The 18,811-nt window shown below is 52.8% G+C and overlaps 1 protein-coding gene across 10 annotated transcripts; it reads right to left on the reverse strand.

Annotated features, from left to right (window-relative positions):
- Nucleotides 1-995: 995 nt before the first annotated feature.
- DBNL (drebrin like) lies at nucleotides 996-18,275 on the reverse strand. 10 transcript variants are annotated; one of them, XM_015133656.3, is made up of 13 exons: nucleotides 18,163-18,275; nucleotides 12,430-12,485; nucleotides 10,526-10,638; nucleotides 9,519-9,593; nucleotides 5,700-5,846; nucleotides 4,737-4,814; nucleotides 4,317-4,468; nucleotides 4,114-4,165; nucleotides 3,611-3,692; nucleotides 3,112-3,207; nucleotides 2,903-3,018; nucleotides 2,417-2,522; nucleotides 996-1,794 (listed from the first exon to the last, which is right to left on the reverse strand). In XM_015133656.3, the coding sequence occupies exons 1-13, from the start codon at nucleotides 18,243-18,245 to the stop codon at nucleotides 1,655-1,657; spliced, it is 1,296 nt and encodes a 431-aa protein (XP_014989142.1). In that variant the 5' UTR covers nucleotides 18,246-18,275; the 3' UTR covers nucleotides 996-1,654. The 10 variants fall into 10 exon arrangements, with proteins under 10 accessions (XP_014989142.1, XP_014989140.1, XP_014989141.1 ...); XM_015133654.3 differs by having other exon boundaries at nucleotides 3,611-3,716; XM_015133655.3 differs by having other exon boundaries at nucleotides 4,114-4,168.
- Between the last annotated feature and the right edge of the window lie 536 nt (nucleotides 18,276-18,811).

Raw genomic sequence — 18,811 nt, forward strand, 5'->3', positions numbered from 1 at the left:
ACTGAGCCAGGGCTGCAACCACTCCATGAGTTTGCAGTCAGGACAAGCCTGTGGTGACCCTGAAGCTTCAGAGCCACTTAGTAACCATGCTCTAGAATTGGCATGCTTGGGGCCAACTAGAAGAGGCCAAGTGACCCGGCTCTCCCCATGGGGAGCAAGGACCACAGCCAGGACATGGCTTCCCAGACAGCTTCCTACAGAGGGCAGGTGGTCCTCTGCTGTCCTTGCAACCCCCAGGTGGCACTTTGAGCCCTGACTTTTGGGTGGGGACAGGTAAGCCCAGAGGGGGTCTCAAAGCTGGCAACAGCCCAAACTTGGGTCTTCCATGGGAGTGGAGGGGAAGTTCCCTCTTCATGGGAGAGGCACCAGGAAGCCCTGGCAAAAAGGGGAGAGGCCTGAGCACAGGAAAGCCGGGAGCAGGGTTGGATTCCATGCAGCCTGCACCCCAGGCACCAGCAGGTGACGCCTCGAGTCACGCACATCTGCCTAGCAGCTCTGGGGCACAGGAGGGACCTAATTCCCTGGATGCTCGGTGGGCGCCAGATACCTCACGCCACACAGTGGGCCATCCCATGTAGGCAGAGGCTCCCTGAAGCTGGGAGCAGGGCAGCCCTTGGCCTCTCCCAGAGGAACTGGAACGCAGGAAGGCTCCAACTTCAGTCTCATCTTAACATTTAGCCTCTTCCTGGTGGCTGATCATCATCAGCCGCAGTCTCAGGGTGAGGGTGCTCACACCAGACACACAGCAGAGGCAGATACCGGGCAGGCGGCAGAGTGCTATTCCCACATGGGAGCATTCAGGCTATAGCAGGGCAGGTCAGAGCTGCGAGCCTGTGTAGACCAAACTGGGAATTCGTGGTCCAAAAGCATATTTGTTCTTCAGGGACATGGATGAGCTGGGACAGAAAATAGGGGAAGACAACAGGCCAAGGCCACTCTGTGTTACGTTTCCTGAAGTCAGAATCAGTTGAGGCACACACTGGGGCCGGCAGGCATTGAGTGAGCCATGTGGAGGAACATGTTGTGTCTGCTGTTTTCGAATACCCAGGGTGGAAGCTTGACCATCCGCATCCCCACTTCCCATAGCCCAGGCAGAGGGACAGAGAAATGGAGTGGGGAGCACAGAGCAGGCTCCGACAAGACAACTTCCCTGCTGCCAAACCACCATGATCCACTCTGACTTTGGTCACAAACTCCGCTAAAAACAATTCTCTACGTTCACTGTTCCCAAGGGTCATTCTAAACAGTGGTGGCCACCACCCCTTAGAAGCAAGAGAAAAAGAAAAAAGGCAAATAAATGCAGAAGGCAGCCGGAGCCTCCCAGATGCCCCTGCTCAGGACCCTTCCCCACAGCTTGGCAGTGGCCACTCAGGGCTTGGCCACAGGCAGGGCTTGGCTCAGTATCCTGTCAGGGGCAAGAGCCAAGCTGTGTGGGAGGGTCAGGGGGATGCAGGAAGGATGTTTGGGAATCACCAGGCCATTGCTGCATTTGGGGTGACAAGCTGAGTCTGCCAAGTCAGAGGGAGCCCTAAGGCCTCATCCTCACTGGGGGTCCCATTCCTGGAAGAGTGCCGAATGTTCAACTCCCAGGCCTCCTCTTCCAGCAAGAAGAAAGCCACGTCTGAGCAGGGAAGGGCAAGATGTGCCCTCAGCCTCACTCAATGAGCTCCACGTAGTTGGCAGGGAACATGCCAAAATGGCCATCCGGCCCATAGCCACGCCACCAGCCTTCGTCGATCACCTCGATGCCTGTGATGAGGTTCTCGGGGTCAAAGGAGATCTCTGTGTCGTCGGCTGCAAAGAGGATGAGCCCAGATGTGTATCAGGGGCTCCCTCCCACATCCCACCTGCTCGGGCAGCACACGGCAGCCCCACCCTGCTGCAGTACAGCTCGCTGTGGCTCTGGTTCCTCCTCAGAAATATCCCTGCCACACTGCTAAGCCTTGGCCAACACTGCACCCTGTCCCAATGCTGCTCTGGTGACCACAGCCTCAGGGCACACCCTCCTACAGAGCATTCCCAAAAAAGGCTAGTGTAGACACCAGTCTGCTCCATGGGGAGCCTCCACCCCATTCTCCAAGGCCTCCACCAGGGACGCCTGGGGAACCAGCATCCAGGCTTGGCCCACCTCCCTGCTCAGACCCCATGTTTTGTGACAAGGATGGCAACTGGGATTCTACATCAGCAGCCAGCAAATAGCTATGAGGAACACATGGGGAGGCCTGCGCTGTGCAGGACACTCCAGTGCCACAGTCGCCCCCACTCCAGAGGTGCTTCTACCCCTAAACGCACCACCCACCCTCCTGTCTTCTCTTCCTGACACCCCGTGGTGCCATCTTCCCATAAAACCCCAGACCCTCTTGTCTCCTAACCTCAGGACCCTGTGGTCCGTGCCAGCCAGGCCAGGGCACCTTACCTGCCTGGTAGTCGTACAGGGCACGGGCACAGAGCCCTTGCCCACTGAGCCCCTGGCCCTGAATGTGGTAATCAATGTGCTCAGAGCCGGCACCTTGCTGCTGCACCTGCCCAGGGATGACAAAGGTGTTACCCCAGACTCAGCCCTTACACCCAGTCGCTGCTCTGCACCACATGGCCCGGGTCAAGCTGGGAGTACACAGAGGGAAAGCAGTCTACAGGCTCGGGGGCTGCTGCTGTCCCCGCCCTACCAGAGCACAGAAGCCACAGGACAGTGTGCAAATCCCTCAGCCATGGGCTGCAAGGTCCCCTTCCCACCCAGCACCTCCTACAGAGTGGTGCTTGCCCTGACAATTTATAGCACAGGGCTGCTCCAAAAATGCATGTGCTTTAAAACCTGTTGCATGCCCCCAGAAAACTTGGCCCGTGATAAGTGTTCCTGAGTATGCAGCCCCTTCCTGGCCCCAGCCCCACTGTAGGAACCCACCAGTGGGGGCTCCTCGTAGAAGGTCTCCTGCTCCGGGGGTCCCTCATACACAGCCTCCTCTTCTGCCTGCAGCAGACATGGAGGAGTGCTGGGCGCCGGCTCCTCACCAGGGAGATCTGCACCAGGGAACACAACGGGTTCTCACTCCCACACATCCCCCTTCTCCACTGCTGTCCCCCAGGGTCCCCATGGGATGACAAGCGCCTTGCCTGTCCTAGGCCTTGAGACAGTGGCAGCTGGCTCTCTGCCAAAGTGGGTCTCTGGTTGGGTGAGCTGCTTCTGCAGGAAGGGGCTCCTCAGCTTGCCTGCAAATCCGGGTAAATAAATACATCATCACTTCAGAAACACCACCTGTTGCACACGCGCATGCGCACGCACATACACACCGCCCCCCCCCCCAGCCACAGCACCCTCCACCCTGGTGTGCTCGAGGCAGTCTCATGGGGCTTGCCCTGGCTAGTGCAGGAACAGAGACCCCAGGGCCATGTGCTATGTGGTGACCTGGTAGACAGTGCAGCCCAATATCTTTTGGAGGCCAAACTGGTGACCAGTGTGGTCACTGATGAGGTCAAGGGCCCCAGGTGTCCCTTCTCACTCACTCATCCCTGTCACCGATACATGTCACTAGCCTCAGAGAGTCCACATAGGACCCCAGGATCCCCCTCACCCTGCTGCTGTCTCGTGGCCAGGCCCAGAGGGAGGTCTCACCCGGCTGAGGACTGGAGACGGAGGTGGTGGACATGGCCCTCTCCTTCTGCTTGAAAATCTCCCTCGGGTGCATGGCAGACTCCTGGAGGGAAGCACATGTTGACCCCTGCAGTGGGCAAAACTTTCACCACCTCTCCCCAGATCACAGCCCCTCCAGCTGTCAGTCCAGTAGCCCCTCAAAGGTGAGTATGGGGCCAGGAGGCAAAACGTGTTCTCAGGTGAGAAGTCATTTAAAAATAAAAAGTCCCTTTAAAAAGGGAAGTAAAACACAGAAGCCAAGGGGCTCACAGGGCCTCCCCCAGGACCAGGTGTGGTCCAAGCCCGAAGCTTCCGCCTTTGACTTTCCTCTCTGCTGTCAGCTCTTGAGGTGCCCAGGTTCCAACCTGCCCCAGCTGACTGCAGGGCAGCTTCTGCCCAGGTCTGGGCTGGGCCCTCAATCCACGATCAGGGACTTGTGTGTGTGGCCAGTACAGGTCCAAACAAGGAGAGCACCCTCATCTTACCTGCTCATCTCGGTTCCTTGAAACCACTTCTTGCTGCTGCTCCTCCCACGTCCTGCTGGGAAGGGCCGGGTGGGGTACAGCTGAGGCACAGCCACAGCTTCTCACGCCGCACCCCGCAGTCCTCCTTGCCTCCGTGGGATGGAGCGGGTGCCCAGCAATGCCCCAGGGTGGGTCCCCCAGGCCAGCCTCCACCTCTGGCTCACCTCTGGGGGCTGGCCTCGCCACGCTGCTCCTGATAGCGCTGCTCCCGGCGCGCAGCCTCACGCAGCTCACGCTCCCGGCGCTCCTGCTCCAGCTGCCGCTGCGCCTCCTCAGCCCGCCGCTTTTCCTCCAGCCGACGGTTCTCCTCCTCCTTCTGCAGGGAGAGCCGCTGCCCGCTCAGCCCTGTGCTGACACTTCAGCCTAATCCCCTGCCCAGGACTGGGTTTTAGGCATATGGCCAAAGACGGGCACCAGAGCCAATTGCTCACTAGCCTTGTGGCTTAACCTACCCGAGCCTCAGTGTGACCATCTGTAATGGGCACCAAGGAGAGCGGATGCTGCACGAGCTCGCTGCGAAGAAAGCTGAGCCACAGCAAGCAGAACACTCCCATGTGCCCAGCACGCCCCGGGGCAGCACTCACCTCTGCTTTGGCCCAGAAGCTGTCTTTACCAACCCTTTTAATCTCAGACACAGCATTGGTCTTCTGGTACACAGAGCCCTGTAGGGGACAGCACTCATTAGAGACCTGGACCCAGGTGGAAGGCCAGTCCCACAGGCACCAGAGGAGAGAATACACTAAACTTGTGACAGCACAGGTGAGTGCTGCTAGGACTGGAGCCAGCAGAGGCGGCAGTGCACTGCCCAGTGACCCTCAAGGAGACACATATCAAGATGACCTGAAAGAAGCCCAGGACACTGCCCCAAGGGGGATGCTCAATCCCAGACAACACTAGAGGGGTCTCTGGTGGTCTCTGGCCCTCATAGATGGGGGCCAGGGCAAGAAAGGCCCCCATACTCCACCTGCAAACTCCTAGACATTGGGCAGTTCTGAAGCAGGCCTCTGGCCAGGGGCACTCAGACAGCTGACTAGCACAAGAGCGTCCAAGGAACCACCACTGAGCCCAACCGCACATCTGTGGACGCAGCTCCCAGCCATCAGCTCCACACAGCACTGGGGCCGCAGGCCCACAGGTATCTCCTGTGACTCCAAGGGGCCTGCTCTGGTTTCAGGCTCTGCCTTGATGTCCCCTTTAGTTCCTCCACAGCAGCTACCTCCAGGGGCAGCCCAGGATGTGCCAGTGCCATGACCTTGAGGGCAGCCAGACTATCATAGCCATGCATCCTGCAGAGCCTCCACTCTGATCACACAGGCTGGGCTCCAGATGAAGGCTAAAGAACAGCTAGTCCAAGCCCTAGGCAAAGTCAGAGGGCTACTCCTGCTCATCTGGTCAGTGGGCACTCCCCACAGCTCAGGGGTTACCACCTGCAGAAACTAGGCAGGCATGGGCCCAGCCAGCCTGGGTGCTGGGAAGTGCACATTCCTGGCCCCCCGCCCTCAGGCCCTGAGCAACAAAAGGACTGGCGATGGGCAGGCAACACTCACCACTGGGGCCTGGGGCCCCGCGTCCTGGAAGCGGCCACTCTCCTTGTGAAAGCTGTAGTTGGCACCTGAAGCCTTGGCCACCTTCTCCATGATGCACTCAGGCTCCACATCCTCCTCGGCCCGTGCATTGATGGTCACGTGGGCCCCCTGCAGCAGGAGTAGCACTTGAAAGAAAGGCTTTGCAAGCCCAGGTTATGGGCCAAACTCCTGTCAGTCCACACAGCACAGGCCACTACTATACCACACAAGACTGGAATCAGGAAACCAGAAGGCACCTGTCTCGCTGCTGAAAACTGAGGCATGAGTTCCCCTCAAGGGCTCAAACAAACCAACTTGGAGCAAACCCCTCATACTTGTCCCAGTTCACGTGAAACCCTTGCCCTCCACTGTGTTATCCAGTAGTTCCTTCTGTAGATGTTCCCTGCTGCATATCAGTAGACAGCCCAGGCATGATTTGCATCAAAGGCCTTCCTTCCAATCAATGAAAATTAATTTTAAATGCCATCTGGAAACCACAAAAGACCCTGAATAGCTAAAGCAATCCGAAGCAAAAAGAGCAAAGCTGGAGGCTTCGTGCTACCTGATTTCAAATTAAACTACAAAACTATAGTAATCAAAACAGCATGGTACTGGCATAAACACACACATACAGAACAATGGAAACTAACAGAGCACCCCACACACTTACAGCCAACTCATTTTTAACAAAGGTGATAGGAACACACACTGTGGAAAGGACGGTCTATTTAATAAACAGGGCAAGGAAAATTGGATATTTATATGCAGAAGAATGAAATCAAATCTTCATCTTTCACCATATAAAAAAATAAACTCAAAACGGATTAAAAAGACTTAAATGTAAGACCTGAAACTATGAAACTACTCAAAGAAAACATTAGAAAGACGCCCCTGGACATTGGTCTGGGCAAAGATTTTTTTGGGTTAAGACCTCAAAAGCCCAGGCAACAAAAGCAAAAGTAATCGACTACATCAAGCTAAAAGGCTTCTGCACAGGATATGAAACAATCAACAAAGTAAACAGATAACCTACAGAATGGGAGAAAATATCTTCAAACTATCCATCTGACAAGGAATTAGCGACCAGAATATAAAAGGAACTCAAACAACTCAGTAGCAAAAAAATAATAATCTGATTTTAAAATGGGCAAAAGACCTTAACAGATATTTCTCGAAAGATGATATACACATGGTTAACTACATATGAAAAAACGCTCAACATCACTAACCATCATCAGGGAAATGCAAACCAAAACCATAATGAGCTATCATCTCACCACAGTTAGAATGGCTATTATAAAAAACTCAAAAAATAAACGCTAGCAAGGATGTGGAGAAAGGGAAACTCTTACACACTGTTGGTAGGAATGTAAAGTAGTACAGCCATTATAAAAATAGTATGGTTTTTTGGTTTTCTTTTTTGAGACAGTCTTATTCTGTCGCCCAGGCTGGAGAGAAGTGGCACAATCTCGGCTCACTGCAACCTCCACCTCCCGGGTTCAAGAGATTCTCCTGCCTCAGCCTCCTGAGTAGCTGGGATTACAGGTGCCCACCACCACACCTGGCTATTTTAGTCCTACTAAAAACAGAACTACCTTATGATCTAGCAATCCCACTGCTGGGGATATATCCAACTCTGATGTTCAGCACTATTAACAACAGCCAAGACATGGAATCAACCAAGACATCCATCAATGGATGAAAGGGTAAAGAAAATGTAGTATATAAACACGAGGGAATATTATTCAGCCATAAAACAGAATAACATCCTGTCATTTGCAGCAACATGGATGGAACTGGAGGTCATAATGTCAAGGGAAATAAGCCAGGCACAGAAGACAAGTATTGCATGTTCTCACTCATATGTGGGAGCTAAAAAAGTGGGTATCATAGAGGGAGAAAGTACAATGGTGGTTACCAGGGGCTGGGAAGGGCATGGGGGAGAGAAAATGAAGAGACGTTGCTTAACAGGTACAAAAATACAGTTAAATAGAAGGAATAAATTCTAGTATTCAGTAGTACAGAAGGGAAATTGTAGTTAACAATAATTTTGTATATTTCAAATTACCTAGAAGAGAAAAATTATAATGTTCCCAACACAAAGAAAAGATAAATGTTTGAGGTGATGGACATGCTAATTACACTGATTCATTGTATACACTGTATACAGGTATCAAAATACGACATGTATGCAAAAAATATGTGCAACTATTACATATAAATTTATAAAAACCCTGGGCCGGGCGCGGTGGCTCTCGCCTATAATCCCAGCACTTTGGGAAGCTGAGGAGGGCAGATCACTTGAGGTCAGGGATTCCAGACCAGCCTGGCCAACATGGGGAAACGCCATCTCTACTAAAAATCCAAAACTTAGCTGGGCATGGTGGCAGGCACCTGTAATATCAACTACTCAGGAGGCTGAGAAAGGAAAATCACTTGAACCTGGGAGGTAGAGGCTGCAGTGAGCCGAGATCATGCCACTGCATTCCAGTCTGGGTGACAGAATGAGTCTCGTCTCAAAACAAACAAACAACTCTGATAAAAGAATGCCATACACGTTTTCTACAAAAAGTAAGCTACTGACATCTTCATGAGAAGCCAGACCCATGACCTCATTCACTGTTACTATCCAGGTTGAGCATCCCTAACCTAAAAGTCCGAAATCCGAACTACTCCAATCAACATTTCCTTTAAGCATTATGTCAGCACTCAAAAAATTTCAGATTCTAGGTTGGGCGCAGTGGCTCACACCTGTAATCCCAGCACTTTGGGAGGCCGAGGCAGGCAGATCACGAGGTCATGAGATCGACACCATCCTGACTAACACGGTGAAACCCCGTCTCTACTAAAAAAATACAAAAAATTAGCTGGGCGTGGTGGCAGGTGCCTGTAGCCCCAGCTAATGGGAGGCTGAGGCAGGAGGATGGCGTGAACCCGGGAGGCGGAGCTTGCAGTGAGGTGAGATCGCGCCACTGCACTCCAGCCTGGGTGACAGAGTGAGATTCTCTCAAAAAAAAATAAAATAAAAAAATAATTCAGATTCTGGAGAATTTTGGATTTTGGACGCTGAACTGGTAAGTATTTAATGCAAATATTCTCAAATCCGAAAAAATCCAAAACATTTCTGGTCCTAAGCATCTCAGATAAAGGATACTCAAACCTGTATACCTGATAAGCTGGGAATTCTCTTATCGGCTCCTAGATGGAAACTGAGGTATAGCTGAAGAAATGTTGGCAGAACCAGAAATCAAAATTCTGAGTCTCCTTTGCCAGAGAAATGCAACCAGCGAAATGCAAAAAGTTACCTGACAAGTGACCAACAAATGCTTTTGTTACAAATAGTTTTTAAAATTTAAAAAGGTTCTATTATAAGACTGACATAAATCCATGTAGAAATGGGGGCTGGAAAGGAATGCATCAAAAGGGCATGTGCGTGCTAAGATGGTGAGCACTCTCCCCTTCCTCCAAATCCTGACGGTATTACTAAGCTGTTTAGAGGCATCATAAAACAAAACAGAACCAGGGCCCAGCCTTCTCACAGCACCACTTCCAGCATGGTCCTTTATTCTGCCCCACTGAGGCCGGCCTGTAGGTGGCCCTGGCAACATCCTGACCTCCCATGCATTCGCTGATGAAGAGTGAGGCAGCCTCTGGTCATGCCCTGAAGGGCAGGCAGAGAGCATTAGCCAAGAGCACACTCCCGAATCCAGTTCTGATTCCCACTTGCTTGCACCCAGGAACCTGGGACACCTCAAGCCTGTGAGGCCTGTTCCCACTGGAGCAGGCCTCGCCAGGCCTCACCTTCAGGAAGTTGGCCATGGTGCTGACGTGGCTGGCGCAGGCTCCCTTCCGCACATCGTTCACACCCTCGCCTGTCTGTAACACAAGTATGCCCAGAATGACCCAGGCCTCCCCCAAAGCCACTTCCCTCCCCTGGGGACCCAACATCTACCCTGTGTCCCAGAAAAGAGAAAACTGCAACCCCCAAAGCAGAACCAATTCTTCTGACTGCATCACACTGGTGAGGTAAGTTTCCATGCCTCCAAGGGGCTCATGGACGCTCCTTTGGCAGGATGGTTACTGGCTTTCCCTGTGGGGGCATTTCATGACTTTCATGAGTTTTCTTTTTTTTTTTTTTTTTGGAGATGGAGTCTTGCTCAGTCGCCCAGGCTGGAGTACAGTGGCACAATCTCAGCTCACTGCAACCTCTGCCTCCCAGGTTCAAGCAATTCTCCTGCCTCAGCCTTCCGAGTAGCTGGGACTACATGTGCATGCTGCCACGCCCAGCTAATTTTTGTATTTTAGTAGAGACGGGGTTTCACCGTGTTGCCCAGGCTGGTCTCAAACTCCTGAGCTCAGGCAATCCAACCACCTCGGCCTCCCAAAGTTCTAGGATGACAGGCGTGAGCCACCGCACCCGGCCTTCAAGAGTTTTCTTGATCCCTACCAAGGGATCAAGGAGGCCCTGTCCCTGCACTGCCAGGCTCCTAAACACTCCCTCAGGCTCTCTACTCCATCAGAACAACCACCCTCAAGAGCACGGAGCAAGAACTCCCTGTGACTGCTTTTACTCCATTTTGCAGGAAGAACTCTAGGCTTGGAGGGTGAATTCTGCATAGCAAAGTCACAGTTATTCTTTGGGACACAATGAATCTGTCAACTAGTCTGCTCATTCACGAGCTCAGAGCTGTTCTATTGATCCACTAAGTCATGCCCGTAAAACACTCTGTTCCTGAAGTCAAGCCAAAACAGGAAAGAAGACAATGGGGTTTCCTGGGTCACACCTAGATGAAACGGGCTCCACATACCCAGTTGATGAGGACAAATTTGGGCAGTCCGGAGTTGGGGTCCTTCACTCTGCAGAAGGCATACATCACCTTCCCGCTGTTGAGCTCCTCCACCATCTCCTCCAGGCCACCCTCTGCAGCAGAGTCACAAGGAAGGTCAGGGGTGGCCCTGACATTCCCTGCTGGCCCTCGTCCCACCAGGAAGGGAAGCCAAGCTGCCTCTAAACCAGGGCTTCTCACATCTACCTGTATCAGAATCTTTCTAGGGGCATGTTTACAATCAGAGTCCTGGGCACCAGCCCCACTAAACTGACTGATGAGAGCTGGGTGGGACCTAGGAGTCTGTGATTCTGACAAGTACCTCAGGTAATTTCTTTTACCCACACTTGTTTAAAAACCACTTCTCTAAACCCAGAGGTAATTCTGGAAATAAAAACAGGGTCACTTCCCTGGCAAACCAGCCACCAGACTTCCAAATGGAGGATGTCTACATCAAAATTTTATTGTTGCCTCAACCTTGCAAAGGGGCCCGGAATAGCAGGGCCTGTAGAGTCACCACTGCCTGCACCTGTGTCTGCTCAAGCTCCAGGGCCACCCAGGGGGCCAGACCAGATTGAACATCCTGCAGCAGCATAACTGGCTCAGCCCTCACAGACTCCAGAAGAGAGGGTGATGGGGGCAGGGGGAGCATAGGAGTGGGCAGCTCTAAACGATTCTCCCCTGACACTGAGGCTTAGCCCCCACAAGCTTTTCCAGGTTATAAGGAGGAAGAGCTGATCAGGTATTTCAGCTACAGGGCTCCATATAAGTGGAGGCAGTCATGAGTCCCCACTCTGGGGACAGCAACTTGTTGCGTTTGTGGCAGAGCCCTGTCCCGTGCCACTGGGGATGATGACAGGAAACTCAAGTTGTTGATCCCTGCAACTCCCAGTCACCTGCCACACCACATGTCTACTGTTCAATGGTGATCCTTCTAGAAAGGGGACACCTCCCAAAAAGGTTGTGAAAGGAAGGGGCTTTCTACCAACAACAGCCACCAAACCGTGGAGAACACACTCCGAGCGCTCACTGAACAATGAAGCCATGTCCGGCTCAGGACAGAGGGAGGGGTCAGAGAAGTTCTGGAGGAGGAGTAGTCAAGGGTGTCAGCTGGGGGGCCCACAGGTCACACTCTGACCCAGCCTACCCTGACAATCTCTGCTCTGTGCTGGCCAAGAGCCTGTCCTTCCTGCAGAGACCCCCAGAGCCTCCCCCGTGACTATCTGCAGTGATACTGCCTCTCCCAGTGAGGATGGGGCCCCTGCAAGCACTCGGCACAAGACCAGGGCAGGACAAAGGGAGACTAGGCCATGTCTGTGGCCCTTCTTTCCGCCAGCACCAGTTCTGGGACTAGTGAGCTTCCCACCACAGCTCCCTGGACGCAGGCTGCCCACAAGCTGGAGAGGCCTGTTTCCCTCTCAACTCTCCCCAAGTAGACACAGAGAAAGCACTCCCCTGCACCCAGAGGGGAGGAGAGCCAAGAAGGAATGTTTTCACTTACACATATCTGAAACCAAAGGCCTGCCAGAAGTGGCCAGTGAGCACTGGAAGCCCCATGTGGCTCAGTGGACCAAGACGGCTGAGTGCGCTGACCTCCGGTCCTGCCTGTTGTTGGCTCATGTAATGATCAAGGGGCCAGGGAACCCCCAATGGAGTTAATGTGGGGTGGGTCTGCAGAAGGCAGGCTCCAGTCCACTTCCCACCCTCAGTGGAGGAAGGTGTTGAGCCACTGGCAGAGGCCACCTGTGTGACAGAGTCCCCTTCTTCCTGTGCAGTAGCTGAAATGCCAGCTGAGATGGACTGCTGATGGTCACAATCCTCTCTCCTTTGCACACGTCACCCTCCTACCTCCTGGTGTCCCCGAGTCCATTTGGAGTCATACTCACCCCCTGTGCCAGCCACACGGATGTCGTTGCTGTTGCCTTCATAGGTAAAGAGAGCCCTGAAACGAAACACAAGTGAGCTCTGTAGCCAGTACCTTGGTTACATCTCTCCTCACCACACCTACCATGACTTTCCACTACACCCCAAAAAGCTTGGGCCGACAGTAACACTGTGAGTGGACACGGGCCCCTTCTCACTTTGCTCTAGCCCGCTAACCAGGTTCTCAGTAGGCAACTGTGCAGCCTTCTCAGCTCGGCAGCTGGGAGGACACTGGCCTGACTTACCATGGGGTGGGGGTTGTGAGGGACAAAGCCACGGAGATGGGAGCACACATCTACTATGAGGAAAACATGAGCTGTGGAGTTTCCAACGACTGCTATACATTCGTGTGTCAAATACTCACCTGGCCACACCAGGTATATGGATTTGAAGAGACAAAACATATCTACATATTCCTGAACCCAGAGGACCCAAAAGGAGAAGCAAGTCAGAGAAATACACACGCTGGGCCCCTTGGAAGGCTGCCCACCACTCCTGTGCATGTCTGCCCTGGCTCCAGTGAAGCCTGGCAGGTAGGGCAGCAGGTCCTTCTAGGCTTGAGACTCTTTGGTAAACACAGATAACTACAGGTTGTGTTTATTAGAAACCACAAGGGAATGACACAACATGAAATCACACAGTTAAAACCATGAACCTGCCAAGCCCCTCACGGACAGGTACCCATGAGCAAGTTTCCTATCTAGCAGAGCCTATCTCTCCATGGGTGACATGGGGCCATGGCTTTCTTTTCCTGTAAGATTAATTATTCATAAGAACTCTGGGCCAGGCGCGCTGGCTCATGCCTGTAATCCCAGCACTCTGGGAAGCCAAGTCGGGCAGATGGGGATCACGAGGTCATGAGATCGAGACCATTCTGGCTAACATGGAAAAATCCAATCTCTACTAAAAATACAAAAAATTAGGTGGATGTGGTGGCAGGCACCTGTAGTCCCAGCTATTCAGGAGGCTGAGGCAGGAGAATGGCGTGAACCCGGGAGGTGGGGCTTGCAGTGAGCCAAGATGATGCCACTGTACTTCAGCCTGAGCAACACAGCAAGATTCCATCTCAAAAAAAAAAAAAAGAAAAAAAAAAAAGAACTCTGGGCCAGGCATGGTGGTTCATACCTGTAATCCCAGTACATTGGGAGGCTGAGGCAGGAGGGTCGCTTGAGTCCAGGAGTTTGAGACGAGCCTGGGCAACATGGTGGGACCCTATCTCTACCAAAAATACAAAAATCAGCCAGGAGTGGTGGCACATGCCTGCAGTCCCAACTACTCGGGAGGCTGAGGTGGGAGGATTGCTTAAGCCCGGGAGCTTGAGGCTACAGTGAGCCATGATGATGCCATTGTACTCTAGCCCAGGCAACAGAGTGAAACCCTAACTCTTAAAAAACAAACAAACAAAAAAAAAACAAAAAAAAAAACAAAACTCTGGTAAAGATTCATTCTGACTTGCTATTAGCATGAACCTTGCAGCAACTCAACACCCCCGGCAGGACTGCTGGACATGGGTTGCGGGCACTGACCCATTGGACTGTAAGTCAAAGGCAAAACCCAGTCCTGTGTGTGTCATCTCCCCAGTCTCAGCCAGACGGAAGCTCCAGGGATAAACAGGTGGACAGGAACCAAATCAGCTTCAACTTGGCTTCCCCAGGGCTTTGCCAATGCCACTGGGCAGAGATGCTTATGCCTGAGAAAGATGGAGAAATTAGACCCAGGCCCAGTGGGATCTGGTTGGTAGGGAGGAGACAGGCCTCCAGGAAAAGGCACTGCTTACCAGGAGAGGAGACAGAATACAGAAGGAGAGAAACACCAAATGAGAAACACTCAGAGAAAAGGAACTAGAGAAGAGACCATAGAGAAACAAGAGAAAGATTTGGGAGGTGGCACACTGTCAGCGTGAGCTGGGGGAACGCCCTGGAGGAAAGAAGCCCATTCCTCTTGATGACCACAAAGCCCTGGCTGCCAGAAGATAGCAAGCTGGCACAAGCAGCAGGGAACGAAGATGGCAGCTTAACCCAGCTCTTGCAAGAAGGGACTCAGCCAGCTACAATGGCTCACGCCTATAATCCCAGCACTTTGGGAGGCCAAGGCAGGCGGATCACCTGAGGTCAGGAGTTTGAGACCAGCCTTGCCAACATGGGAAACCTTGCCTCTACTAAAAATACAAAATTAGCCAGGTGTGGTGGTGGATGCCTGTAATCCCAGCTACTTGGGACTCTGAGGCAGGAAAATCACTTGAACCCGGGAGGCAGAGGTTCCATGCCACTTCACTCCAGCCTGGGTGACAAAGCAAGACTCTGTCTCAAAAAAAAAAAAAAAAGGGACTCAGCAGCTAATATAATAAGAGCCAAGCTCAATGCCTGCCACCTATCTCTCTGACTTGATCCCCCTCTACCCCAGGCCACCTTTAAGAATGTTCCCAGTGCAGGCCGGGCGCGGTGGCTCAAGCCTGTAATCCCAGCACTTTGGGAGGCCGAGGCGGGCGGATCACAAGGTCAGGAGATCGAGACCACAGTGAAACCCCGTCTCTACTAAAAATACAAAAAATTAGCCGGGCGCGGTGGCGGGCGCCTGTAGTCCCAGCTACTCAGGAGGCTGAGGCAGGAGAATGGCGGGAACCCGGGAGGCGGAGCTTGCAGTGAGCCGAGATCGCGCCACTGCACTCCAGCCTGGGCAACAGCGTGAGACTCCGTCTCAAAAAAAAAAAAAAAAAAAAAGAATGTTCCCAGTGCAAAGGCACCTTCCCAGTTTAGAGGCCCTTGGAAAGATGGGCGAAGGAAGTTTCAAATCAACATGAAAAAACATGGTGCACTGGCCTCTGAACAGCAAGAAATATGGAGTGTCAAGCATCTTATAATTCAATCATGCCTTTGAAAATTAGTACTGAGAGCCTACTGCTTACTAGTTACAGGAATGCAGCTATGAACAATCCCTAAAAGGTCCTACCCATGGAACTTACTTTCTAATGGGAGAAAAAATACACACCTAACACTAATGTACTATTAGCGAGTGAAGCAGGTGCTAGAGGTGACACATGAACCAGGTAAGATCAATACCAAGATATGGAGTAAGCAGGGGCAGGAGACAGATTCAAGACAGAGAGCTGATGTCATGGCTGCTCCCCACTCTGCCTGCCTTCCCCAATGCCAGCACTGTGTGTGTGAAACCTCTTATGCCCCACCAAACTAGAGACCACCTCTTCTTCCTCTGATATCTCTACCACTTTTTCTGTATGAATCTCTGTCCATCCTTCATCCAAGCATCTGCTACACATAACAACTGTGCCTCAGGCACCAAGGACAGAGAGACCCCACCCCTTCCAGTAAGAGATAAAGGTGACAAGAAAACCCATAAGGATTTTCAGCACATGTTGTGTCTGGCATGTGTCTGAAGGAAGTCAAACAGAAAGATGGGAAAAAGTGCCTACAGACAGGGAGCTAGGAATCAAGGAAGGCCTCTCTGAGAAGGCAACCTTGGGGCAAAGAAGTGAAGGCTGGGGACAACGTGGAAGAAGTGTGCTCCACGCAGAGGAAGCAGCAGAGCAAGGACTCTGAAGAGGAACCAACTTGTAAGTTTGAGGAAGAGAAAGACGGCCAGAGTGGTGACAAACAGGTGTGGCCACAGTGTGGTAAGTAAAAGGGGTGGTAGGTTCTGGGTCACGCAGGACATCAGCAGAGCGAGGAGTCTAGGCTTTATTCAACATGCAACAGGAAGCCACTGTAGAGTTATAGACACGGAAGTGACATGGTCCAGATATTTTTCCGCAGTGTGCAGGAATCTACCACACAGTATCTGCTGTAACCTTAATGGTTGTGACTATGAGGGTGGAGGCCAGTGGGTCATGCTGCTGAGTAACACAACCTGTAGTGCTACAAGAGCCTGAAGGTAGGGAGGGAGCATGGCATGGCTGTCTGGGCAGATGAGTCCAGTGAGATAGGTGGGTTCTGACTTCATGAAGGGAAAGAGGAGGTTCCACAACCCTCATGAGGGACAGAGAGTAGATGGGGTGGGTAAGCACCAGGCCAGGAGTGGTAGCAGACAGCTCTGGTAAGAAGCCCAAGGAAAGGCTAGGAACATAGGAGGTCTGAAGAGGGAAGCCCAAACTGCCAGGTGGGCTAGGAGGCATCATCCCAAACCAGTGATGGTTCCTCAGAAGACTGATGATGAAGAGAGACCTGGAAGAGAGATAGATCAGGAGTGCCAGGAAGCTCCTAGGTAAGTCTGCCAGGGTAAACAAAGTGATCAAGAGCATGTTAAGAAGCAAAATCTTTAACTGGGCAGGGCTGGAGAGGGGCAAAGATTCTTCTGGGTTCTAAAGCCAAGTGGTATCATGAGGACATGAAAATGGGGCACTCATTGCAGAGGTGCTTTTGACTGGGTTTGAAGTAACAGGAGAGGCCTAAGAGAAACACGAACAGGAATAGGAGAGAGGCAAAACAGGGGGCTGACATCTAGAAACTCTCCTGAGAAAACTAACACTGACTGACATGTGGGTAAATCTGAGGGATTATAAAGCAGGCAGAAAACCCTACCAAGGAAGTGACGAGACATCCTTCTTTAGATGCCTCCCAAACAGAAGATGTGCTGTTTGGCATAAGTGCCATCCAGGGCACCCAGACCTGACAGGAGAGTCTACAGACACCCCACAGACCTAAGCAACTGCTATTCTAAAGCTCTTCCCCTAATGGCCCGGGGCGGAGGAAAAGGCAAAGCCATAACATCCTCAGGGTCACAACAGTACACTGCATAAAAGCCGCTCTGTGCTGGGCACTAGGAAGTGCGGAGGAGATGAGAAAGCACTTGTACAAGTGGAGATGGCCCCCATACAAGGGGAAGACAGTCGGGAGGGCCTCAGTGCTGACCACAGGGTGGCCCCACCACGACTCAGCCTCCAAGGCCCAGTTTCTATTCCCCAAAGTTGGTCACCTTAGCCCACCATACTCAGCATATTTCTCAGAATTGGAATTTCTCAAAATCGGTCAGCGAAAACAATTTAAGCAAATGGGAAAGTGAGGATATCTTGGGTGGGGGAGGGAAAATGGGACCTTTTCCCAAATAGATAGCGAGCATCCTACTTTCGTACATCTTCTCATGTCTCAGGCACAGGAAAGAGTACACTTTTTGGAGAAAGAAATGTTCTGAAGTCCATGTTCACAGAGAGCCAAGAACCCAGATCCCCGAGCTCCTCGTCTGAAGCCCCCAGGGCAGGGCTCACATTCACAGCCTGGCTGCCAGGCCGTTCTCAAATGCCCATCTCTGAACACAGCGTTTGCAAAAAAAAAGGGCGTGGCTTCCGCCTTCTCAGAGAGGGCTATGCAGGGCCCCCTTCTCCAGGGAAGTCCCAGGGCTGGAAAGAAGAACCTGGCGAAGCTAGCAAGCACGACCAGGCCGAGGATCCAACATGGAAGCCCGCGGAGCCCATAGTGGGTGGCGAGCGGCAAGGGGAGGGGCGGGGACTCACTGGGTCCCTGCAAGCCGGGTTTAACTTTTCCACAATCGGCGGGGCAAGGGGTCACGGGGGGAGACAGCACTCCTGCTGCGGTGTGGAGGGGGCAGACAGGTAAGCCCCGGGCCACCTGCCGGGGTGCCGCTCCCTGCTCGCGCTCCCGCTCCTCCCGGGTCCCCGGCTCGCCCCAGACAGACCCACCCCTGAGGCAGCCCCTGGCCCGACCCTGGCCCGTCTCGCCGCCCACCAGTCGGTCGGGGACTTCTCGGTGACCACCCGCACGTAGGCCTCCTGCAGCGCTGGCCCGTTCCGGCTCAGGTTCGCCGCCATGGCCCGCCCCGCAGTCTCCGCGCCGCTGCTGCCGCTTCCGGGCCGGACCGCCCCTTTGACAGCAGACAAGCCTAGCCTCCGACAACCGGAAACCCCGCCCCACGGCAGGAAGCGGAAATGACAGGGGCCAGCTGCACCCGCGGGTCCTAGCGAGTCGTCAGGCCCCCTGGTCTAGCATCCGGGTCCCGCGAACGCCGAAAGACAAGCGGGAAAAGCGAGGACTCGGCTTTCTGTTTGTCCTCAGGGAGGGATCCTGGGGCGCGGACTAGCTGTTTTCTGGTCCCACGCAAACGGCAGCTTGACTGGGAAGCCTGGCCGAGAGGACCCAGTCCAGCCCCCGCTAGCTGCTCTCACAGCACCGTGCTCATTCTTTTCTAAATCTTGTTATGTCGATGCGCTTATTTGAGAGATCTTGGGTTCACTGCAGTCTCCCTCCAGACGAGGTCTTCAGCCTGTTTGTGGACCCTCAACAGTTTGATCTATGAATGAAACATGCATAAATGTACGAATACCCGGATAAATGAATGCTAAGTGACGATCACACCGCTACAAACCTAACTGAAAGT

Source organism: Macaca mulatta, chromosome 3, assembly GCF_049350105.2.
Source record: "Macaca mulatta isolate MMU2019108-1 chromosome 3, T2T-MMU8v2.0, whole genome shotgun sequence".
NCBI lineage: Eukaryota > Metazoa > Chordata > Mammalia > Primates > Cercopithecidae > Macaca > Macaca mulatta.

Bases quoted from the DNA above. Each gene is read 5' to 3' on its own strand.
- DBNL (XM_015133652.3), bottom strand. From the start codon at position 18,245: ATGGCGGCGAACCTGAGCCGGAACGGGCCAGCGCTGCAGGAGGCCTAC. The intron at 3,717-4,113 runs GTAAGATGAGGG...TGCCCACTGCAG, and splicing joins CAAGGAACCGAGATGAGCAG to GGGTCAACATGTGCTTCCCT. The intron at 3,208-3,610 runs GTGAGACCTCCC...CCGGATTTGCAG, and splicing joins CGTCTCCAGTCCTCAGCCGG to GCAAGCTGAGGAGCCCCTTC.